This window comes from Palaemon carinicauda, chromosome 22 (genome assembly GCF_036898095.1).
Source record: "Palaemon carinicauda isolate YSFRI2023 chromosome 22, ASM3689809v2, whole genome shotgun sequence".
Taxonomy (NCBI): Eukaryota; Metazoa; Arthropoda; class Malacostraca; order Decapoda; family Palaemonidae; genus Palaemon; species Palaemon carinicauda.
Genome location: NC_090746.1, coordinates 19,971,913 through 19,997,756, shown reverse-complemented (window position 1 = coordinate 19,997,756; position 25,844 = coordinate 19,971,913). Strand labels below are relative to the sequence as shown.

The 25,844-nt window shown below is 43.3% G+C and overlaps 1 protein-coding gene across 1 annotated transcript in view; it reads right to left on the bottom strand.

Annotated features, from left to right (window-relative positions):
• Window positions 1-5,081: 5,081 nt before the first annotated feature.
• Window positions 5,082-25,844, bottom strand: part of LOC137616354 (uncharacterized) — a 335,573-nt gene continuing 314,810 nt past the window's right edge. The window contains exons 22-23 of the mRNA XM_068346014.1: window positions 23,701-23,889; window positions 5,082-7,017 (exon numbers count right to left, since the gene is read on the bottom strand). Of these exons, the coding sequence (XP_068202115.1) occupies window positions 6,175-7,017; window positions 23,701-23,889 (1,032 nt within the window). The 3' untranslated portion in view covers window positions 5,082-6,174. The remainder of the gene's footprint in view (window positions 7,018-23,700; window positions 23,890-25,844) is intronic.

The following is a 25,844-nucleotide window of genomic DNA, read 5'->3' as shown; positions in this document are numbered from 1 at the left end:
TTCCCAGCGACCCTGCTCGCGCTCGAGCTCCTTCGGGAGCTTTGTGGGGCTCGCAGCGACCAGTCACGCACACGGTCGCAGTGGGAACCTCGATGCATTCCGTCCGGAATGAACCCTGCCAGGGTCCTTCCTTGACTCCTGAATACATGCCTGGTTCGGTCCTAGGACCAGAGTGAGGGTATTCGTGGGGTATGTCATCACCCGTGCAGCATGTCACTTCCCCTACACCTACGGATGTAGCGGGACCGAGGGATCAGCCACTTCCGTGGAGACGGAAGATCCCGAGGTGGAATCGCCGTTCCTAGAGGTCATTAACCCCATGTGAGAGATTAATGGCCTCAGGGCTCCTCCTGAGGTAGTGTCTGAGATAAGTGTACCTGTACAGCCTTGGAGATCCTATGGGGAGCTCCCGAAGGCAGTTCACGGCCCCTCACACTACCCTCGTTGAGACAGGCTGCTCGAGCATTGGACCAAGTGAGTGACCAGATCACAGGACCTGGTGACTCGCTTAGGAGCCAAGGTTCGAACAAGCTTCTCCCTCAACCACTCCAGCGACTGAAGAGGTACCATGTCACAGAGTCTTCTGTGTCTTGTCCTCTCCCTCTCGACCCCGCGGTCGGAGCGCCTGCTGGGGGTTCCTCAGTCAAGAGCTTGAAATCCCACAGAGTGGCCTTCTCGGCCTCTGAGATTTCAACTATGGAGTCCATCTCTGTAGCTGCTCTCAATGCTGCTTCGTGGCTCGACTACTGGTGTGGTACGGCCACAGTGTTCGCGCGGGACACCAAGCTCGCTACCCCCGAACACATGGAGCACTACAGGAACCTGGCTTTGTCTGGTGGGAAAGCTGTTGCTTTTCTCTTGGACCAGCTTGCTACCCAGTATGCCAGTCTGATCCTCAAAAAACGTGAGGCAGTAGCCGCGCTCGTTTGGAGAGACGGATTGGTTCAGGAGAGGCCCTGGCACTCAGGAACACTCCTATTAGAGCTGCAACTTCTCTCTTTCCACCAGAGGAAGTTAGGGCCGTTATCCATTATCCACCAGGCGCAGGCTGTGAGTTTCAAGGGACCTAGTCCCGCGAAACCGTCCGCAGTCAGGCCAAGCCCACGGGAAGTAGCAAGGGTACCATTGGTCGTGCTCCTGTGCAGCCGAGACCTGCTCCTGTTCAGAAGGGTTTGCCCCCAAACAGACCTTTCAGCCTCACTCGGGAGCTCCTCCACGTCGGGGAAAGAAAGGGGGCAAGCAAGGGAAAGGGAAATGCTGAGATTGGCTTTCCCCTTCCCATGCTGCCGAGGGTAAGGGGATGCCTATCCCGCCATTGGGTGATGTGGCAGCCCCTCGGGGCCGAGTGGATAGTGTCGACCCTTCGCGAAGGGTACAAGCTCCCATTCGTGCTTCATCAGCCCCCTATCAACTCCAATAGCGTTCTACACATACGCTCCAACATCTCTGAAGACTGGCCTTGGAGGCGGAGGTCCAGGAAATGTTGGAGAAGATACGCTAAAAGTCGTGCACGATCAATCACCAGGAGGTTGGAGACCGATCATCGACCTTTCGCCATTGAACAAGTTTTTTCAGCAAATTGCATTCAAGATGCTGTTAGCCATCAGGCAGCTGGACTTCATGCTTTCGATAGACTTGAAGGATGCGTACTTTCAAGTACCAGTTCATCGGTCGTCTAGAAAGTACCTCCGATTCACCTAACAGGGCATGGTATACCAGTTCAAAGTCTTGTGCTTCGGACTGTGCACAGCTCCCTAAGTGTTCACGACGGTAGCAGCTTGGGACCACTAGAGGGGCATCTGCCTACTGATGTACCTCGACGACTGGCTGATTCTCGCTCCCTCGCAGCAGCAGTTGATTTAGGATTGGGACTCGCTTCTGGCAGTTTGTCGCAATCTGGGGATCTTGGTGAACTGCGAGAAGTCGAACCTCATTCCCAAGCAGAAGGTGAAGTATCAGGGAATGCTGATCCACTCGGCAAACTCTTCTAAGTCATCTCTCCTCGCTGGAGAAGCTTGTTCCTTTCGGGCGGATCCATCTCAGCTCCCTTCAGTGGTGTCTGAAGGACCAGTGGTCGGCAGCCACCGATCCTCCCCCTCGTCCGGTCAACATGGAATGCGAGGTAAGGGAGGATCTCCTTTGGTGGCTAAATGAGGAGAACCTCATGAGAGGGTTTTCTCATACACCCTCCTCCACCTCAGTTCCGTCTGTTCACAGACGAATCCACGGAAGGTTGGGGTGCACACCTGGATGACTTGGTCGTGTCAGGTGTGTGGTCGGAAGAGAAGAAACACCTGCATATCAACGTGCTGGAAGTGATGGCAGTCTCGAGAGCACTCTTTCATTTCCAGGCCCGTTTGAGAGAGCACTCAGTAGTGTTGATGAGTGACAACATGTCCGTGGTCGCGCATGTCAACAAGCAGGGGGGCACGCTCTCACGTCCCTTGCAGCAGTTGACGAGGCAGGTGTTTCTGTGGGCAGAGTGTCAACGCGTAACCTTGTCAGACAGGTACATTCCAGGCAAGAGAAATGTTCTGGCAAACGCCCTAAGTCGCAAAAACCAGGTAATAGGGACAGAATGGTCTCTTCACCCTTGGGTCGCGAGTAGAGTACTCGACCTCTGGGGAGAACCATGCATCGACCTTTCGCAACGTGGCACAACGCCAAGCTTCCCGTGTTTTGCTCTCCAGTACCAGATCCCGCGGCTGCGTTCGAGGACGCACTGCAACATCCTTGGGATCTACTGGATTGCTACAAGTTTCGCCCCCTTTTTGCTTGCTTTGCGCAGTCCTGTCCCGGGTCCTAGTAGCTACAGGACTTAGGATGATGACTCTCATTGCTCTACTATGGCCACACATGGAGTGGTTTCCCGATCTGTTGTCGCTCCTGGTCGAGGCACTGAGAGAACTACCACACTGGCCCAATCTCCTTCGGCAACCCTTGTCGAACAGGTACCACCAGGCGGTGCAGTCGCTCAGACTTCACGTGTGGAAACTATCCAGCATCTCCTCAGAACGCGAGGCTTTTCGCGACTCGCTGCGAGAGAGATGTCAGGGTACCTTAGAAGATCCTCCTCCTCAGTCTACCAGGGGAAGGGGTTGGTCTTCTGTGATTGATGTAGTGGAAGGGGTATCTCTCCAGTCGTAGCCTCTCTGACTCAGATCGCAGACTTCCAAGTCCTTCTTCGCAGAGATAAGCTCCTTTCGGTTTCTTCCATTAAAGGGTACAGGTCTGCTCTTGCAATGGTGTTCTGTCTGAAGGGCATAGATATCCCCAACGCCCTGGGGATGTCTATGCTCATTAAGAGCTTCGAACAGTCGTGTCCCCCGAGGGAACTTTGAGTTCCCCAGTGGAATGTCACCTTAGTTCTTGGATCTCTTACTCGTGCTCCGTATGAACCCTTGAGCCGTGCCTCAAACAGGCACTTGACCTGTAAGACTGTTTTTTCTGCTAGCCTTAGCATCGGCGAAGAGAGTCGGGGAGTTACACGGCCTCTCTTGTATTGTCACTCACGCAGAGGGTTGGAAGGAGATCTCGAGTTTTGTGCCAGAGTTTGTGGCCAAGACTCAGAACTCAGCGATTCACGATCACAGGTTCAAGGCCTTCACTATTCCTTCCTTACCGGACGCGTCGAGTGGCAGTTCAAGTGAGAGGCTTCTCTGTGCTGTCAGGTGTCTCCGGCGCTATCTTAAGCGAACTCGGCATCTCAGACCTGAATGTCGACGACTCTTCGTTAGCACCGGCAGAGCCAAGAGGGAGGTGTCGAGGAACATGATATCCTCCTGGATCTGTGAAACCATCCGCAAAGCGTATGAGACTTCTTCAAGAGTCCAAGCACCAGCGAGGGTTAAAGCTCACGAGCTCAGGGGCATTGCCCCCACACTCTCTTTCAAGAGAAATCTTGCAGTGGGCCAAGTGCTGAAGGCTGGCATTTGGAAACGCCAGACCACCTTTATTTCCTTTTACTTGAGGAAGTTTATGCACAAGTCCTTGGACACCTTTGTTCTTGGCCCTGTGGTAGCGGCTCAAGCTATTGTCTGACCTCTCCAGTTCCTCCGGGACATGGAAGTCTCTTGTCTTGATTTTATGGTATGTTTGGCAGTGTGAAAGCAGTCTACAGGTGATCCGTCTTTCTCTCTGTCTCCTCCCTTGGAGTTCCATACATCAAGACAAATCTTCCCAGGTAAGATTGCTAGAGTTTGTTTACAAGTATTCTCCCCATGTCTTCTGCTAGGCAGGGAAGATGGTGATTGTTTAAACCCTTTGCCTTTTGGTTTTGGAGTTTCATCCAGTCACTGTGACCCTAGGGTTGAGTGTCTCTTACATTCACGCTCTCTGGTCGCACAATGCTCTTACACATCATGCGGCGGCTCCCAGTCTCTCAGACCCCACCATCATCATGTCGGGTCAGGAGACGGGGGTCGGTGGATTTAGTCCTGTGCTCTCATTCGAGACCAGGTCTATATCAGGGCAGTTAGCTGTCCACAAGCAGCAAAGGCAGACCTACCACCAACCAGTGAGTCTTCCTATATTAAATGATTACGAGGTTTGTATATCGTGTCGGAACAAATGACAATTTGTCCTAAATTGCATTTTTCCTAGCTATACAAACCCGTAATCATGTAATATAAGTGCCCACCTCTACCACCCCTCTTATGTTTCACATTGAGCCTAAAGCGTTTGAATGAGGAAAGCGGGCTGCCAACCAACCAATCAGCACAACTGCCTGGTTTTCTTTCTTTTCGGCTGTTTCAGCTGAGGTGAAGCGAATTCCTATATTAAATGATTACGGGTTTGTATAGCTAGGAAAAATATAATTTAGGACAAATTGTCATATAAAATCAGACTTTTAGTACATTATTATGAACATCAGCAGAGTTGCATAAAAATAATTGAATCTGTATTTGAACAATTTTTTAAACAATTCTAGCTAAGCCTAGGAGGTTTCACTGTATTCTAGAATAATATAGTTCAACTTCAAAGATATAAAAGTCTTGTTAACAATGTAATTATTGTCTCAGGGTAGAAATTTTTTTTTACTTTTTAAAGTATATTTTTTCATAGAAAATAACAATATTTAATACAGGGTACTTGAATTTGCTACATACATTTTCCATACATATAAAAAATTAGAGAGATTTTGTTTTATACAGTACAGTACAGAGGTAGGGCTGTGATTTTATTAAAACAGACACTGAAATTTGTACAAAATATAATAACCGCAAAATTATTTAACTTCATTTTGTCACGATAATTTTGTGAGCAACCAATAAGTAATATTAATTTGATATACCAAATATTAATACAGTATTCATATTCTCATAATTCATTTTTGAGCTAACAGTTAGTAATATTCATATCCTCGTCAGATTTAATGATCGATTCCATGTTGGTTCTTTTAGATAAAAAAATAACATGACTAGTCTACTGTATATGTTAATGGCTTACAGCCATACAATACAGGTGGATTTTACTATGAAATTACAATAAAAATGTGAAAACAATGATTATCAATAAGAAAAAGTTGATAAAAATACTAAAGTAAATGCCACATATTCTCAACACGGGCAAATCGAGACTAAACATGATTCAGACCTTAACTAGAACAAATATATGAAAATATCAAATATAATGACTAAAATGAGCAAACATTATCACATACGGCACAAAACTTTCTTTCTAACCTACCAAAACCACAATGCTTTTGTGTATCACTTATTAAGGTCTGGAAATTCTAAAGTCTTTATTTTAAATTACTGTACAGTTAGTCGTCGCTACTTTACAAAATTTGAGAGGTATGCTTATTACCAAACTGAAGTTGTACTCCCATAAGATGAAAGTTCATATTTCTGACAGCTTCCCCCCAAAAAATGTATAATTAAAATGTCTAGCTCATAAAATACATGACTGCTTTAAAACATTTTGGTAATTTTATGATGGACTTTAGGTTCAAAATATTTCTTTATGACTGTCAGAATTGAAAGGTATTCTTCTTCCAAACAAAAGGATATATCTAATGACAAATTGTAAGAAAAATAAAATATATTATTAACAAGCTTAATAACAACATAGGTATTTGGACAAAATAAATAATAAAACAGCCTTGTGGGGTCCAGCAAAGAACCAGTTTCAAGAAAATGAAACTTGCAGCCTTAAAAAATGGGAGGCTACAAGTTAAGATGATGCATTGTTGAATGCTAGTGTATGTTGCCATACAACATGATTGGAAGGAGATGAAGGCTGTTGGGCAGCTAAAACCACCTGCTCTACAGCTTCTGCTTCATTATTGGATTCATTCAGAGCTGTTCCAAGTGCATATGCCATTCGCATTGAAGATCCCTCTCCTCTCTGAAGTACCCCTTCAGCTACATTTACACTTCCATTACTATTTCCACTTGTCCTAGAAGTGGATGTTACCGTTGATGGTGCTCCTGCTACTGAAAGACCCGGAATTAATGAGATCAACTGTCCATTAGGTAAAGAAAGTGTAACGGTATCAGGTACATCAGCAGTAACCAATGCTAGTGTAGGTCCCTGCTGGTCTCCATCACTACTCACTAATACTTGACGAGCAGCTAAAGGGCTAATTTCACCCATAGCTTGAGTCAATAGATCCTCTTCAGTCCCTTCTGCCTCTGCAGAACTTGATGTCTCTCTCGATAAATTTACCAAGCGATGATTCCGTAAAATACTGGCATCTGCAACTAGCTGTCCACTGAGAGAGAGCTCTCCAGAAATACCAGCAGAGGCATCCAAAAAGGCAACATTATTGATGTTAGATGTTTCATTGTCAGTTTCATTGTTGAAATGTACTGGGTGATGATGACGCTGATGTCTAAGAAGCCTAGCTCTAGAAGCATACTGTCGATAGCACCACTTACACGGATGAGGTGAGGAAGAAGTGTAAGAATTACTCTCAGCATCATTATCAGATGCTGATTTTGCTCTGGGTGGGAGTTCAGCTCCTGGATGATATTTCAAAATATGTAACTTTCGTTTACTACTGCTCCTATATCTCTGAAATTAAAATATTCCATAAATAAAAGTCCAATCTTTACATTTAAAACAACAAATGGTATTTTCAATTAATATATTAATTTATGCTGGTTTTACATTATAATATGTTGCAAAATTAAATAAAAATTGATTTATTATTATTATTAATTGCTAAGCTACAACCCTAGTTGGAAAAGCAGAATGCTATAAGCCCAGGGGCCCCAACAGTGAAAATAGCACAGTGAGGAAAGGAAACTAGGAAAAATAAAATATTTTAAGAACACATTAAATAAATATCTCCTATATAAACTATAAAAACTTTTAACAAAACAAGAGGAAGAGAAATAAGATAGAATAATGTGCCCAAGTGTACCCTCAAGCAAGAGAACTCTAAACCCAAGGTAGTGGAAAACCAGGGTACAGAGGCTATGGCACTACCCAAGACTAGAGAAGGATGATTTGATTTTTTGGGCTCAACCATGTCGTCCTGATGGGAGGTTCCTTTAGGTAGCTTTCTAAGGGATATTTGGCTACAGTGATACTTCCAGAGAATTGATCACAGGTCTCCAGAATTCTAACTCCTGGCGCGACTATCCTTAAAATAACTCTTAAAGATATCGCATAATATCAGGGGACGTATTTCTTGATACAACACATGGCAATCTTCAGCCCGAATAGAGTTTTCGCTCTGAGGGGGAAGAGTGGCGAAATTGAAGGGGAACTGTCATCAAGGTTACCTGGTGAATCCCCTTCCCCTACTACTACGGCATAACTATTCCTTTTGTAGTAGGGAATTAAGCACGGTGTATCTCCCAACTACTCTCGGTTTTGTTACTATTTCAAGGATTATTGCCATGCAATCTCCAGCATCTTCATCCTCTGGAAAGTTGAGTATTTAATCTTTCCTGTGTATAATTTTTGGCTCCCTTCTCACAGTCAAATTAGCATAATTTAGATGTGTTTAGTGGAGCAGAGCTATGACCGGAGGCGGCCATTTTGGACCGCTGTCGTACGCCATAAAATGCTTTATTTAGTTAGTAGTACGACGTCTCCGGTATTTAGCTATAATGAATTCTAGCTATTTAGGCAAATTATACTAGTGAAGATAAGATTACACATGTAATATTTCCTCTTCTGTTACACGTTTCGATAGTATACGCTAGGGCCTCGGTGATATAGCGTAGCCAAGATCCCGAATCGAGTTAGGATAGCCTAACGCATTTTAGTATACTTTAATAACGTTATCCCTGTTTATCCACTTGTATTGTTTTATTAATTCAGTCGGAGATAGTACATCTCCTAGAATTACTATCATAATTCGACATTACTATCATAACTCGATACTCGTCTCTTTTAGAGATTTAAGGATAAACCCTTCCCTCTCTCTGAGTGCCGCCATTAGGCGGCAACCCTATCTTTGGTCTTGCCAGAGAGTAGTGTACTTCGGCTTGACTGGGATAGTGTTTCTGTCCAGTCTCTTCGCCGGTGAGTATCTCGCCTTTGAAATGTGCCAGTAACTCAGAGTATTCAGTCTTTTTGTCGGCAACTCTACCGATGGGGGATTAGTCATTCCCCTGCCAGTTTCACAGTTGCCGGCATAGGAAGCCCGGCTTTCCTAGTCCACAACCGAAAGTGGTAGTATAGTTGCCGCCACCTTCTTCCTTGTGGTTTAGAAGACATGTCTTATATCCGGCAATGTCTCAGGCTGAGAAATCGTTATTCTTCTGCCGCCCAAGACGGCGGCGGCATAGGAAACTATGTTTCCTTGTTTTGCTGCCGACAGTAGGAGGTAGACGTTCCGCCTTTTTCTATGCAAAATATAAGACCCTTTCCCTTCCCCTTCTGTCCTTTAGTGATGGCCTAGCCGTCACAACATCTGTGGCTGGTATTCTACAATCTCCCCGCTTGCCGGGCTCCTAAAAAGGCGGCTAAATTGCTGCTTCGACCTTCCCCCTATCAGAAGCAAGGCTCCGGGAAAGGTTGTGCCGGCCATGACGGCTGCTGGTGACCCTTTACAACTTTGAGTATTCTTCAGTCCTCTCTTGGACTGCCGTTCACAAACCCTGGAACCAGCAGTGCAGCCGGCAACAGATATTGTGGCTGGATGGAAGCTAGAATTAATACATTTTCTCCCATTCCATTTGAATCCCCATTCTGGAAAGAAGGCAGTAGAGACAGTAGTGCCTACAACCCTAATTATTGTACTAAACTATAATACGGTAGCCCTTCTCTCCATGCTTTCTCTCTCTGTGTCGGCTAGTGCCTTCAGGTACTAGCCTAGCCGGTAGTATGCCGGCAGAACTACAGTATAAGACTATAAAGTAGCCAGTATTCCTGCAGTATAGCAGATACAGCAGTTAGAAAACTACAGTATATAATATACAGTAGTATGATTTCCAACATATTCTGTGTATCCTTTCACAGTCCATTGTTGAGACCTCTAAATAATGTTGAGGTGAAGTATTCCTTCAATATCCTGATGTATCCTAGATCATCAGAACATAAATATCTTTACCCTAAAGTATTAATATTTCACTTGTGGGGGAGTTAGTGCTAGTATACACCGACTCCAGGTCTATGTTATAGAGCTATTCCACCCTATATTTCCCTAATAAGGAAATTTAAAAATTAATATTGAGGAAGGTCACAGCAATTGCCTGGACAGGAAACACAGATATGTCTTTGATATTTCTTTTCTAGCTTACTTTCCTAAGCTATAATTATAATAGAAAGCTCTATTATTAATGCATGAGATTGATTTATCAGTGTGATAAATTACCCCATTCTCATTTCACTCTTTCTATCCTTACAGGAAGAGCCCAAGGTGAAGTGTGCAGTCATGTACTGCAACCACAAGAGTAAGAACTTTTGTGGCCACATGTGCAGGTCTCATGCCCCCTGCTCAATCGCAACTGAAACCCCGAGATACTGGGACCCGAAGGGTTGCAACGTCTGCTCGGTCTTGATGACCGAGGGTTTCAGCGATCCCAAGACGACGGAGTCGACAGATGCTGCGAGGGAAATGCTTCGGAAGTGGGTAAGAGGGTTCCAGAAGTACTCTCCAGCCGGGACCTTACCTACCAAGCGACACCTTTAGAAGCCTGCTGTTCCCTAAGGCAACATCTGATACGGTCGTGCCTCAGGTACGGCCCGATCCTCCCTGCATACAACTGGCGATAGAGGCCGACAACAATAAAGCTCTAGAAGGCATGAACATCCATCAGAAAAGGATGTCAGAGGTGTCCTCGGACACTGAAAAGGATCTCCTTCAAGAAGACCCTGAAGAAGAGGTGGCCCAGCCACCCGAGGAGGAAGAAGAATCCGGATCGACGGAGACGAAAGACCCTCTACTGTCCGTGACGTCATTTCAGCCTGTGCCGTCAACCTCTTCGGCCCCAACCCCTCAACCAGACCCGCTGTTCCCCACGGGCCAAGAGTTCATGGTGCAGATCCAGCAGATGATGGAAGCTATGCGCAAGGAACAGATAGAGATGAGGAAGGAAGTAAGGGAAGCACACCGAGCTGTCGCTTCTCGCGGCTCCTACAAGCGGCCCAGAGTCTCTGACTTGCCTCAATGCTCCGAAACCAACCCCTGGAGGTATACGGAGTTCACGCGCATGATGAATGGGAAACTCTACGTCTCGGAGATGATGGGTGGCATACCCCTCGACGATCTCCAATTCTGGCCAAACCTTGCGGCTTACCCGGAATGATTCATCAAGCTGAAGAACGAACCTGCATCTAAAGAGATAGAACCTAAGGAGGTCATGGTCTTTGACCATGACAAGGCACAGGCTCTCTTGACGAGTAGCCTGAAAAAGGCAGGATATATAAACTCTTAAGGTTTCTGCGTTGAGCAAGAAGCACCCTACCTTCCTTGCTCCTTCCTCCAGAGCTTTTCCCTTCACGTCAAAAGCTCTCCACTGCGTGCTAAAGGCAATTGATGCGGGTAAACCATGCCCTACGCTAGATGAGTGTAGACCATTGTCTCTAGCCCTGCCTACGGGTGAGAAGGTCCATCTAACTTTCTCGGTCGCAAAGCTAGACGCTGATATCGCAGGACAGCATTTCAATGAGAACCTTCTGAATCTGTCGGACTTTCTTCTGAGAATAGAACAGGAGACAAAAGAGAGACTAGCTGCCTCTCTGTCTCTCCAGAACTGCATGGAGATGTGTGCAGGCATCTCAAGCACCCTAGACATGTACACAGTCCTAGCCAAGATGCACATGGCTATACTAGTCAAGGACATGTATGCTTTTGTGAAGGCCAGGAGGGCCTGTAGAGAGTTTGTGTTTGCCAATGCAACGGTCAAACATGAGCCCAGGAAGTTGATCACTTCCTGCATCTGGGGCAAGGACCTCTTCCCAAAGGAAGCAGTCCAAGAGGTGGTTGCTAAAGCCGCCATGGAAAATAGGAACCTTCTCCAAAAGTGGGGCACGTCTTCCAAAAGGAAGCCTTCCTGTGATGCTGGTCCCCAACCCAAGAACAGGAAGACGAAGAAGCCACGACTGCCTCATACACCTGCGCAACATTCTACGGTTACCATGACCACCGTGCCCCAAATGATTGCCCAGTCGCAAACCACTTTCCAGATGGTGCCTCAACAGTTGGTAACCCAGTCACCAGCCTTTAACCCAGGCTTCGAGAGGCACACCACTACCTTTCGCCCAAAAGGTAGAGGATCTAGACGAGGCTCCTCAAGAAACCCCTCAAGAGGTAGAGGAGGACATGGTCAGGGTAACAAACCCTCCGGGTCATCCAAGCAATGAGATGCTCCAGGTTGGAGGAAGACTCCTCCACTTTCGGGATCGTTGGACCTTTGATCCCTGGGCCCACAGCCTAATGAAGAATGGGCTAGGGTGGAAATGGAACCCTTCCTTTCCTCAATTCTTCCAACACTGCACCCCCTTATTGGAAGAATATACCTTAGAACTCATGTACAAAAAGGTTATAAGGAAAGCAAAGTCCATCAAATTCCAGGGAAGGCTGTTTTGTGTTCCCAAGAAGGACTCGGACAAACTCAGAGTCATTCTAGACTTGTTTCCACTCAACAAGTTCATTGAGAACAAGTTCATCGATTACAACAAGTTCCGGATGTTAACCTTACAACACATAAGGACCCTGTTACCAAAAGGGGCATACACAGTCTCAATAGACCTAGCAGATGCCTACTGGCACCTTCCAATCAGCCACCCCCTCTTCTCCTACCTAGGATTTGAGTTACAGAAGACATACTTTGTCTTCAGAGCCATGCCCTTTGGACTAAACATAGCCCCAAGGATTTTCACAAAACTTGCGGACACAGTCACACAACAGGTACGCTTAGAAGGCATTCAGGTAGCAGCATACCTGGATGACTGGCTTGTGTGGGCAGCATCCAAGACTGCTTGTCTGCAGGCAGCCACGAAAGTGATCCAGTTCCTGGAACATCTGAGCTTCAAGATAAACTACAAGAAGTCTCTCCTCTCTCCAGCTCAAGAGTTTCAATGGTTGGGAATCCATTGGAACTTGCAATCATGCCGACTCTCCATTCCACCGAGGAAGAGGAGAAAGATTGCGGGTTCTGTCAAGAGACTACTGAAATCCAACAAGATTTCAAGACGCCAACAGGAAAGAGTACTGGGCTCTCTCCAGTTTGCAGCTGTAACTGACCCAGTGCTAAGAGCACAACTAAAGGATGCGTCAGGAGTCTGGAGAAGATGCGCATCAAACGCTCGAAGAGATTAACAGAGACCGACACCGCCCTTACTGCAATCGCTTCTGAGGCCGTGGTCGTATGTCAAGAGCCTAGCAAGGACTATTCCTTTACATCCACCTCAACTGTCAGTAGTCATCCACATGGATGCCTCATCAGAAGGATGGGGAGGTCATTCCCATCAAAGGAAAGATTGATTTAAGGTTTTCAGGCATCCTGACATCTAGGGTCATTGACGCCGATATCATTTAGTTTATATATATAAAAAATTAAAGAATATTTAATCAAAACCATAAAAGTTAATAAGTCATTATAAAAGTTGGATAGTTTTCAAAAGACCCACTTCTGAAACAAATCTAAAAATACCACTTGCATAGTAGGACACATCATGTCCAAGAATCTTGGCAAGGATGAACCTGCCACCCTCACCTCGAGCCTCTAACAAATATCTATTCCGCAAGTTATTATAATTAGGGCATTTGGTCAATAGATGCCTCACTGTTAGAGGTACCAAACAGTCGTCACAATACGGTTGGTGTTGGCCCTTCAGCAGAAACTAGTGTGTTAACCGAGTGTGACCAATACAGACGACAAAGAGAAGTCTCCCATTTTCGGGGCATCTTGTTATTCCTCCAAGGAGTTATGACATTTGTTACCTCTCTCATTTTATTGCCATCTAGACTATCCCAGGGCTGTTGCCATTTATTGCAAACCAATTTCTTGATGTTAGGTAGATAATCATTACACGGAATAGGATACCTTCTTGGCAGCAACTCGGATGCATCATTCTTTGCCAGTGAATCTGCCTTCTCATTCCCAGACACCCCTACATGTGCTGGAACCCAACAAAATCCAACCATTATACCTCTGCGTCCAATAATAAAGAGCCGTTCTAAAATCTTTAAAACCAGAGGGTTACTAGGATTAAAAACTTCTAAAGCTTGAAGGACACTCCTTGCATCACTAAAAATTGTAAAGTTACCCTCCTTCTCCAATGCTATTTTCTCAATAGCGGTTAATATGCCATAAAGTTTGGCAGTAAATATGGAAGCTGTTAGAGGAAGTGCACCTCTGCAATTAAAATCATTACTATGTACTCCAAATCCTACGCCAGCATCAGATTTGGAGCCATCAATATATATATAAAAGTCGATCCTCTATGTTCTTCAACATGTTCCATAAAAAGAGACCTGGCGTATAGGTCAGTCATATTCCTCTTAACTCCAATAAAGTATTTACAAAAAAATATCAATGGGAATTTCCATGGAGGTGTTGATGATACCTTGAATGGAAGTACCGTACTTCTAATTATATCCAGACTGTTTAATAATCGTTTCACCCGAAAGCCATAAGGTTGAGGAGATTTTGGGTGCAACTCAAAGTATGATGTGTGTCTCACAAGGCTTGCAGTCTGAAAGGCTAAAGAGTTGGGGAGTCTTTGCAATCTAAACCAATACTGAACAATGGAAGACATTCGGTAAAGGTCTAGAGGTAACTCTCCAGCATCAACAAGGAGGCTTGGGATAGGCAAGGTTCTAAATGCTCCTGTGGACAATCTAATACCAGCATGATGTATTGAATCTAATATTTTTAACCGGCTTGGGGTGGCTGAAGAGTATATTTCACATCCATAACCTAATTTTGGAAAAAAATCAAGGCCTTGTATAATTTTGAAATAGTATTGCGGTCTGCCCCCCATGATGTATGGGACAATACTTTTAAAATATTCAGAGCTTCAACACATTTAGCTTTTAGCGCTTTTAGGTGAGAAACCCACGTAAGTCTACAATCAAATATCAAACCTAAAAATTTGGTTTCCGATACACATGGGATCCGTTGACCTTTATGTATATATCCGGGTCTGGATGTGCTCCCCGGATACGACAGAAATGTTCAATAGTAGTTTTACTGGTCGAGAACTTAAATCCATTCATATCGGCCCACTGGATAATTTTGTCAATTGAGAGCTGTAGTTTTCTCTCAACCATTGCCATTCTAGCTCCAGCAAATGATATGGAGAGATCATCCACAAATAATGTTGAGAGAACATCCTGGGGAATTGCTGAGGATATCCCATTAATTGCTAGTGCAAAAAGGGTTACACTCAGCACACTACCCTGAGGAACTCCTTCTTCCTGGCACTTACTCTCTGATAGAGCTTCCCCAACTCTCACTTGAAAAACTCTATATGAAAGAAATGCCTGAATAAATAGTGGCATCTCTCCTCTCAATCCGATTTCATGAATGGTTTTAAGTATACCATATCTCCCTGTGGTATCATATGCCTTTTCAAGGTCAAAAAATACTGTAACATAGTGCTGTTTGGAAGCAAAGGCTTCACAAATAGAAGACTCAAGTTGTATCAACACATCAGTTGTTGAGTGCATTTTTCTGAATCCACATTGAATTGGTGATAAAATACCTTTCTTTTCAAGGTACCACATCAGCCTTGCATTGACCATCTTCTCCATGATTTTGCATAAACAAGATGTCAATGCAATAGGACGATAGTTTGCTGCTAAAAACTTGAATTTACAGGGTTTTAAAAAGGCTAAAATAATGGCTAGTTCCCAAACACTTGGGTAACTATGATCATGCCATATTCTATTAATAATGCTTAAAATAAATAGCTTTGTATTAAAATGTACATGTTTAATCATTGCATATGGAATTCCATCAGGTCCAGGGGCTGTATCATTGCAATGAGCAAGTGCGGAATCAAATTCTCTTTCAGTGAAAGGAGAATTATACGACACTTCCCTTCTTGTTGCAAAATTTAAAATTTTCTTTTCTTCAACGCTCCTATACTGGTGACCAGGGGCTACTACACACTTGCTGGATACATTTGAAAAATGATTAGCCAGGGCATTGCTAACATCATTTGCTTCAGTTACATACAGTGAACCCTCGTTTATCGCGGTAGATAGGTTCCAGACGCGGGCGCGATAGGTGAAAATCCGCGAAGTAGTGACATCATATTTACCTATTTATTTAACATGTATATTCGGACTTTTAAAACCTTCCCTTGTACGTAGTATTGTTAACAAACCACCCTTTAATGTACAGAACACTTAATGCATGTACTACAGCACCCTAAACTAAAACAGGCACAAATATTAAAGGCGATTTTATATCATGCGTTTCCTAAACACCTAAAAAGCACGATAAAAAATGGCAACCAATGTTTTGTTTACGTTCATCTCTGATCATAATGAAGAAACAAACTCATTTAGTGTACACATATATGTATAGGTTAGTTTTTGCATCGATTATATTGATTATACAGTACTGTATGTTGATTTTTTTTATTACCAATGTTTTAGTTTACGTATTTTTCTTAGGACTTCCAAATGAAATCTTTTTCTTTATGACGCCGCCTGAAACGAAGGCGTGTACGCTCAGTAAACAACCACGCTCAGAACAAACAAGGCATTTAACGCGCATGATGATAGTGATAAATAATGATACAGTACATACAGTAAAAGCATTTACAAAATATGTTACCTTACAAATATAAATTATACAGTACTTGTACGTAGCAAAGCAGGAAAACAATTTACGAGAGAGAGAGAGAGAGAGAGAGAGAGAGAGAGAGAGAGAGAGAGAGAGAGAGAGAGAGAAATGATGATGATGAAGCTGATGATGTGTTCTACTGTGCAGTCAATGATAGTATTTTACGTCTCTTCAGACGGAGGTGTCTTTTCCTGGGACACCTCTTCAACTTCTTCCTGGGAAACTTCTTCAATTTCTTCCGAAGGCGTACTAGCAGGAGGAACTGGCTCTTTTTTGCGAGGCTGGAAGAACATTGTGATCGGAAGTTGTTGCCGCTGCTTCTTTTTTCGATCCAAGAGCATCCTGTAGGGAGTCATGATGTCATCGACCTTGTTGGAGAATTGCATCGAGCGAACCATATCCTCGTTCCACTCTTGTAACATTTCTTTCGCCTCCTTGATATGGTTGCAGAACTTGGCAAGCCGTTCTAATGTTAAGCCCGTTTCTTCGACATTTTCTTGGGTCTCTTCCTGGGTATCACTCTCTTCCTCACTTGCCGATTTCGTCAGGTCTTCGAGGTCTGCGTCAGTTAGGGGCTGGGAATGGCAGTCCAACAACTCGTCGACGTCTTCAGTCGTCATGTCGCCAAACCCGTCACCTCCAATTATGGCAGCCAACTGCACAGATTTCCGTATTGCAGAGTGTTGGATTTCCGACGGAGTAAATCCCTTGTCGTCGTAAACAATATCGGGCCACAGCTTCTTCCAGCTCGCATTCACGGTTGCAGGTTTCATCTCTTGAAGTGCCTTCTGAATATTCTGCAGGCACGTGGCTATGGTGTACTGCCGCCAGTACGCCTTCAAGTTGAAATCTTCATCCTCGTCATCTTGGGCAGCATCCACACACGCAACGAGGTCCGCCAAGGTATTCTTCGTGTAGAGGGCCTTGAACGCCCTGATAACCCCCTGGTCCATCGGTTGAATTAATGACGTGGTGTTGGGTGGCAGGAACTCAACCTGAACGCCCTCACGCGACAGGTCAGTTGCGTGTCCACCAGCGTTATCCATAAGGAGAAGGATCTTGAATGGCAAGCCCTTCTCTAAGAGATATTCATGGACTTGCGGGATGAAACACTGGTGGAACCAGTTGGAGGTCAGCATCTTCGTAATCCATGCTTTTTGATTATGCATCCAGTACACGGGAAGGAGATTCTTATTTTTATTTTTCAAAGCGCGAGGATTTTTCGACTTATAAATAAGCCCCGGCTTTAACAAAAATCCAGCAGCATTGCCACACATCACGAGGGTAACGCGATCCTTGAATGCCTTAAAGCCAGAGGCTTTGGCTTCCTCTTTGAACAGGAAAGTTCGCGACGGCATTCTCTTCCAAAACAAGCCAGTCTCATCCATATTAAAGACTTGTTCCGGCTTGTATCCACCTTCGGCGATAATATTCTTGAACGTCTGGTTCACGTAAGTTTCAGCAGCGGCAGTGTCAGCGGAAGCAGACTCCCCATGCAGGGAAACGCTTTTCAGGGCGAAGCGTTTCTGAAACTTCGCGAACCATCCTTTGCTTGCGGAAAAACGTTTCTGAGGCTGGGAATCAGTGGATGTCCCTGGTTGAGGATCATCTGCATCATCATCATCTTCAGCATGGTTGCCGTCGTCGTCTTTAGGTTCCTTTGCAGCAAAATTCTCATATAAACTCAAAGCCTTTGTTTGGATGGTGTTCGTATCCAAGGCTATGTTCTTCTTCCGGCAGTCGGCAATCCACACAGCTAAAGCACCTTCCATGCGTACGATCGTTTTATTACGCGTTGTAACGACTCGCTTCGCTGATCTGCTAAAGGTGATTGCAGCCGTCTTTCTAATGTTCGCCTCGTCCTTTTTGATATAGCGAACGGTGGATTCGTTGATGCCAAAATGGCGGCCGGCGGCCGCGTAACTTCTACCATCTTTTAACATGTCGAGAAGCGTAACCTTCTCAGCTATCGTCATCATCCTTCGGTGGCGTTTAGGCTCACTACCAGCCTTACTAGAAGCAGAACGCTTGGGAGGCATTGTACAGTAGGATTTAACAGAAAGTTCAACTTAAAACAGTCGCACACAGCACAGATTAAACTTCACAAACTTAAGAACGTCTACTCAGCGATACGCGGAAAGAGAAAGTGAACGATCCAGCCCCGCGAGAACTTTGATGCTGCGGGTAGAAGATGCGGGCAAAACACCAATCACAGGCTAGATAACAAAACTTGAGTTCTGATTCGTCATCTATCAGCGCTTGAACCAATCACAACCCGTCTTACAGTACTATGATGCGTTGGTTACTCATAGAAGATGCCCCGCGCATACTGAACGTACGTAGATTAAGTACAATACCGTAATAATAATAAATAATGATAATAATACTGTACAGTAATAATAATAATAATAATGATAATAATAATAACAATAATAATTTTATTAACAACAACAATAATAATAATAATAACAATAATAATAAAAATTTACGTACGCTATTTTACGCCTCTCTCTCTCTCTCTCTCTCTCTCTCTCTCTCTCTCTCGTACGCTTATTCGAAATGTGATTTTTGCAACAAAGAATATTATTGGATGCAGTACTGTACTACGTACGTATACATACAAAAGATTAATGGAAAAGAAGCACATCCATTACAGTACACACCATTCTAATATGGTATGACTGCATCTGATTTGCGTTTCATGTTCGATTTAATTTTACTACGTACTGAATTATCGTATGATCACATTCTCTTTTCGTGTTTTATTTCTTTCTGTGCTGAATTATATATCATATGTAATGCAATGAACAATCAGTAAGAGCAGATATTACTAATTACAGTATTAATGGAATTACAGGTAACAAAATATCGTATTTGGTTGTCTTCAGATTTCGCGGTATTTTCGAATTTTCCGGAAAATCCGCGATATGTATATATATATGGGTTATGGGAAAACCCCGCGAAGTGGTGAATCCGCGATTGTCGAACCGCGAAGTAGCGAGGGTTCACTGTACTGACCATTCACCTTCAACACTGGTGGTGGGTTGGGGGTGAATTTGCCAGCTATCTTTTTTACTTTCCTCCACACAGCAGATGGTGGTGTTCTACTGTTAATGGAGGAAACAAAAGACATCCATGACTGGCGCCTTGCTTCTTTCATGGCACGATGGAACTGTGCTCTACATTTCTTGTACATAATTAAATTCTCATCAGTTCTGCGTCTACGCAATCGTGTTAGAGATCTTCTTGTGGCTCTGTGGAGGGCAGTTAGTTCTGAAGACCACCACTGGACTGGTCGTCGTTTGAATAACCCTGTTGTTTTGGGAATTGAATTGACTTCTGCTGTATGGAGAGTTCCATTCAGTAAGTCTATGGCATCATCGATATTTTCAACCTGTTCTGCATCCCCCTCAATTTCGCTTAGCTCACGACATTTTTCCCAGTCCGCCTTGTCAAGATTCCATCGTGGTGATCTCTGTAATGGTGGACCATTGTTTGTGTTTATAATGATTGGTGCATGATCGCTAGTATGCCAATCATCTAATGTCCTCCAATCAAAGTCAAGAAGGCAATTAGAGCTTACGGTTGATAGGTCAATACATGACAAGGTACCTGTCTGGACATGAAAGTGTGTGGGCTCTCCTGTATTAAGGAGTCCCACATCTTCATTTTCCACAATTGATGATATGATATTTCCCCTCGTGTTTGCTAAAACATCACCCCACAAAGGATGTCTACCATTCAAATCTCCAAGTAAAAGAAAAGGTTGAGGGAGTTGTTAATCACCTCCACTAAGTTATCATACAAAATGTTATCATTTGGAGGCAAGTACAGAGAATAAATTGTATATTTTCTCCTTATGTCAATCTGTACAACCACTGCCTGCAGAGGTGTATGAATAGACAGAGAAACTTAGGGAACATCTCGACAAACGTATATGAGACTTACGCCATGGCTCCCCACTTGGTGATCATATGGTGTCCTATAACTAATATATTCGCGAGGACAAGGGGTATTAGCATCAAGCTTGCTCTCCTGTAGACTTACAATTATGGGGGAATGCTCGTAAACTAAGAGCTTAAGTTCTTCATATTTGGCCCTTAAACCCTGACAATTCCATTGCAAAATGGAGGAAAAAAACTATGGTTTATTTTTTGGAAGAGCTTTTAGATGAAGTCTTCCCATTAGCAATTTTTGATCTAATGCTATTTCCCGGTGGTTTTATTAAAGGGGGTCTTGATAAATATGGTTTTTTGTTTGTGCTTTTCTTGTTGTCCTTCTGATCCAATTGTTGAGGGGGATGGTGGACCTCAACTTGAATTTCTGATTTGTTTAAATTGTCTTCTGGGTGATCAGAAACATCAACAGACAAAACATCATATTTATTTGATGTCATAACTCTAATATTTCTTATGGAAGGGGGTGAGAGAGATGGAGGTCTCTCTCTTTTCCTATTTATAGGTGGTGAGGATCTACCAGGTTTTTGCACCTTCCCTACCACAGGTGCACCTGGTAACTTTGTTTCGGGTGGAACCTCCGTCAAATCAGGCATGGCCTGAGAGAGGTTAGTACTATTGCTGGTAATGGGGGATTAAGTTTGTATAGAAGTGGGCAGTGTCACAGTTTTAATACACAGTGGCAAAGCCTTGGAAGGCAATATGCATACCTTGTCACGTAAAACTTTACTATCATTGGATGATGTATTTCTTTTCTTGGAATTACTGGCAGCACTATGTGGGTTTGATGTCTCCTGTGGTATATTTTCTCTTGATTTCAGTGCCTTTGCATAGCTGTTTTTTTTTTTTTTTCAGTAGTCTTTTGGCATGTCCTACACTTATGCGTTCTACACTGGATTTGTTGAGGGCTGCTTTTTCAAACTTATAAATCTCACAGCTCCTATCAGTGGATTTATGGTTTGAATTGCAATTCAAACAGCTGGGCTCAAGTGTACACTCTCCATGATAAGGACTGGCACAGATGCTACACATTTTTTCATTTTTACAAACTTTAGAAGGATGTCCAAATTTGAAACATTTGAAGCATTGTAAGGGCTTTTGTTTAAAAGGTCAAACTTTTATTCTTTCATTTTCAATATCCCCAGTACGAAGCACCAAACTTAGATCCTGAAGCGGCAGGAACGGATATGATGTCCCTGGATTGAAACCAGTGGTCTCTCATTTACCTACTTCCACCGTTCAACCTCCTAATGAAAATCCTAAACAAACTGCAGGAACAGCAGGTCTAGTGGCTCCAAAGTGGCCCAAGAGCAATTGGTACCCTCTTGTTCTGAAACTCAAACCTCTCCAGTTCCCTCTATCATCTCCATTGCTGTACCAGGATGTTCAACGAAAGACTGTCTTCGCTTCTTCGCTTCCTCTTGGATAACAAAAAACCTTCAGCTCATGATTTTCTTGCCCTAGCAACTCAAAGAAAGTTAGGAGTTGCGAAGGAGAGAATTTACTTTATAGAAGAGTACAATTCCAATACTACGAAACGAAAATACTTGTCTTCCTGGAAAAAATGGGTTGAATTCGTTAAAGTCATCAGCCCTCTTCTATTACTATGGACTTTCTGTATTTCTTTCTCTACTTCATTACATGAACAAGGTCTGGTCTCTACAACTAAATCAACCTACTGCTCCTCCCAATGCTATCTCATGGTCGTTAGATAAAGTCTTGCACTTGGCCTCCTCGATAGATAACGCCACTACCTCTCTGAGGGATCTTACTCAAAAGGCAATCTTTTTTCTTGCTATGGCTTCTGGTGCTAGAGTCAGCGAGATTGGGGCACTTTCAAGGGATGATGGCCACATCGAATTCTTGGAATCGGGGTAGGTAAATCTTTACCCAGATCCTGCATTCTTGGCAAAAAACCAACTTCCCCTGAAACGTTGGGGGCCCTGGAAGATTGTTCCATTAAAGGAGGATCCTTCTCTGTGACCCATGGATTGTCTTAAAGCCTACCTGTCAAAGAGTCGGGTCTTTAAAGGCGGTCAACTTTTTAAAGGGGACACAACAGGATCTAATCTTTCTTTGAAACGGCTAGGTCCAAAATCACCTATTTCATCAGAAGTGCTGACCCTGATAGCATGCCATCAGGTCATGACCCTAGGGAAGTTGCCTCTTCGTTTTTCCACTCCATGTCCTTTGAGGGCTTACAGGTTTACACAGGATGGAAATCTTCAAGTGTGTTCTTCAGACATTACTTATGTCAGTTGGAAGACATTAAACACTTTGTGGTGGCCGCAGGTAGTGTGATTAAACCAGCTCTTCAAGTGTTGTGCATGGACTCTCATGAACTGTATAATTGGGACTTCTCAGTCTACATTGTACAAGTGCAATAATATTCTCATTTGCAATGTGTACTATTCTGTAATTTTAGAGTCAAAGGTAATAATTTTCTTTTATATTACGAGTGTTACTATTTTACTACTCTTGTTACATAATTCTGGGGTCTGAAAACTTTGGTTTTCTGCACATGTTTAATATTCATATTGATGGTTGATTATAGTTACATTTATGAAGCTTTGGAAATAATAAAAGATTATTGTTCTTTTTGCATTTCCTTTATTTGGACCTACTGTTTTCAATAAAAGCAGTGTAACTCCATTTTTTAACCCTCCTTTTATAGACTTCTGTCTGACTGACTTCGTGGTAAGTGGGACTGTGCTATTAAATTCCTTTGCTCCTACTTAAATTACAAACAAATTGGTTGTGCTCATAGCTTAGGACTATCGGTCCCATTGCTAGGTGAGAGTGTGAATATATCTATGAGGGTTCAAAGGGTTAAAACACTCCTAGCCACAACTGACAATACTAATTCTCTGGTAAACTTCCATTATGACGACATGGTTCAAGCCCCAAAAATGGATTTTGACATAAAAAAAAAATCTATTTTTGGGTGAGATAGCCATGTCGTCTTGATGGACCCCCATTACTTTTTATCCCCTCCCTCTCTATTCATGGAAGGATAGCTATGGCTTGTTTTAAAAACGTCCCTATTGTATACATATCATCTCTCGGGATATTCACTCTAGGGGATAGAACCCTGTGATACTTCTTAGGTTAAATTCTCTGGTATATCCCTCGCAGAAATATCCTAAGTAGAAGGTTTGAGGAACTAACATCAGGACAACATGGCTATCTCACCAAAAATAGATTTTTCCTATGTCAAAATTCATTTTTTATGTTTGTTTCCTTCAAGAAAGTATTAACACAATGGATAAAGATTTTCTAAAGCAACAACCTCCTATTCTTAGCTACAATTGGGAATTTTTAAAAATTCTAGGGATAAATATTTATAAAACAGAGCTTCCTGAGAGAAGCAATATGAACATCAGGCTAGTATGTAAATATGATATTTTATAATCATAATACTGTTTTTACACATTTTCATTAAATCTGCTATGACCAGTCCTAGTCATCATTGCTATTATTATGGCATCTTACACAGATACCAAGACTTTGGTCAAACAGATGGAATTGTGTGAACTTACTTTATCACAGTGTTGACATTTATAGCAACGGTTAGCTTTCAAAATGGGTTGATTTAGCTCTGGAACACATTTCAAGTCTACATTAGGATGTCGTTTGGCCAAGTGATTAACTAACATCCCTCTCCTCTTGAATCCAAGCATGCAAATAGTGCACTTGTAAATAAACTGCTTGTAGTCAGTAGGATCCACCTAAAACATATAAAAAGGAGCTTAATTTTGGATAAAATAAATGTCTCAGACTTTTATTTGGCAATTAACATCAAGCTAATACCACATTAAAATGGAAGCATATATAATTATATGAAGATACATACATACATATACCAAGGCACTTCCCCCAATTTTGGGGGGTAGCCGACATCAAACAAAAGAAACAAAAAATGGGGACCTCTCATCTCTACGTTCCTCCCAGCCTAACAAAGGACTCATCCGAGTTCGGCTAGTACTGCTAGGGTGCCACAGCCCACCCTCCCCCGTTATTCACAACAGATGAAGCTTCATAACGCTGAATCCCCTACTGCTGCTACCTCCGCGGTCATCCAAGGCACCGGAGGAAGCAGCAGGGCCTACTGGAACTCCGTCACAATCTCTCGCCATTCATTCCTATTTCTAGCACGCTCTCTTGCCTCTCTCACATCTATCCTCCTATCACCCAAAGCTTCCTTCACTCCATCCATCCACCCAAACCTTGGCCTTCCTATTCTCCCATCAACTCTTGCATTCATCACCTTCTTTAGCAGACAGCCATTTTCCATTCTCTCAACATGGCCAAACCACCTCAACACATTCATATCCACTCTAGCTGCTAACTCATTTCTTACACCAGTTCTCACCCTCACTACTTCATTCCTAACCCTATCTACTCGAGATACACCAGCCATACTTCTTAGACACTTCATCTCAAACACATTCAATTTCTGTCTCTCTTTCAATTTTATTCCCCACAACTCCGATCCATACATCACAGTTGGTACAATCACTTTCTCATACAGAACTCTCTTTACATTCATGCCCCACCGTCTATTTTTTACTACTCCCTTAACTGCCCCCAACACTTTGCATCCTTCATTCACTCTCTGACGTACATCTTCCACTCCACCATTTGCTGCAACAACAGACCCCAAGTACTTATAAACTGATCCACCTCCCCATTCAACATGACATTCAACCTCGCACCACCTTCCCTTCTCATATATCTCATAACCTTACTCTTACCCACATTAACTCTCAACTTCCTTCTCTCACACACACCTTCCAAATTCTGTCACGAATCGGCCAAGCTTCTCTTCCGCGTCTGCAACCAGTACAGTATCATCCGCAAACAACAACTGATTTTCCTCCCATTCATGGTCATTCTCGTCTACCAGTTTCAATCCTTGTCCAAGCACTCGAGCATTCACCTCTCTCACCACTCCATCAACATACAAGTTAAACAACCACGGCGACATCACACATCCCTGTCTCAGCCCCGATCGCTCACTTCATTTCCTATCATTTACTACCTTTGTAGAAACTTTTCACTGCTTGCAACAACCTTCCACCAACTCCATATAACCTCATCACATTCCACATTGCTTCCCAATCTGCTTTATCATACGCCTTCTCCAGATCCATAAATGCAACATACACCTTACCTTTTGCTAAATATTTCTCGTATATCTGCCTAACTGTAAAAATCTGATTCATACAACCCTCACCTCTTCTATAACCACCCTCTACTTCTAAGATTGCATTCTCTGTTTTATCCTTAATCCTATTAATCAGTACTCTACCATACATTTTCCAACTACACTCAACAAACTAATACCCCTTGAATTACAACATTCATGCACATCTCCCTTACCCTTATATAGTGGTACAATACATGCACAAACCCAATCTACTGGTACCATTGACAACACAAAACACATATTAAACAATCTCGCCATCCATTCAAGTACAGTCACACCCCCTTCCTTCAACATCTCAGCTCTCACACCATCCATACCAGATGCTTTTCCTACTTTCGTTTCATCTAGGGCTCTACTCACTTCCTCTCTTGTAATCTCTCTCTCATTCTCATCTCCCATCACCGGCACCTCAACACCTGCAACAGCAATTATATCTGCCTCCCTATTATCCTCAACATTCAGTAAACTTTCAAA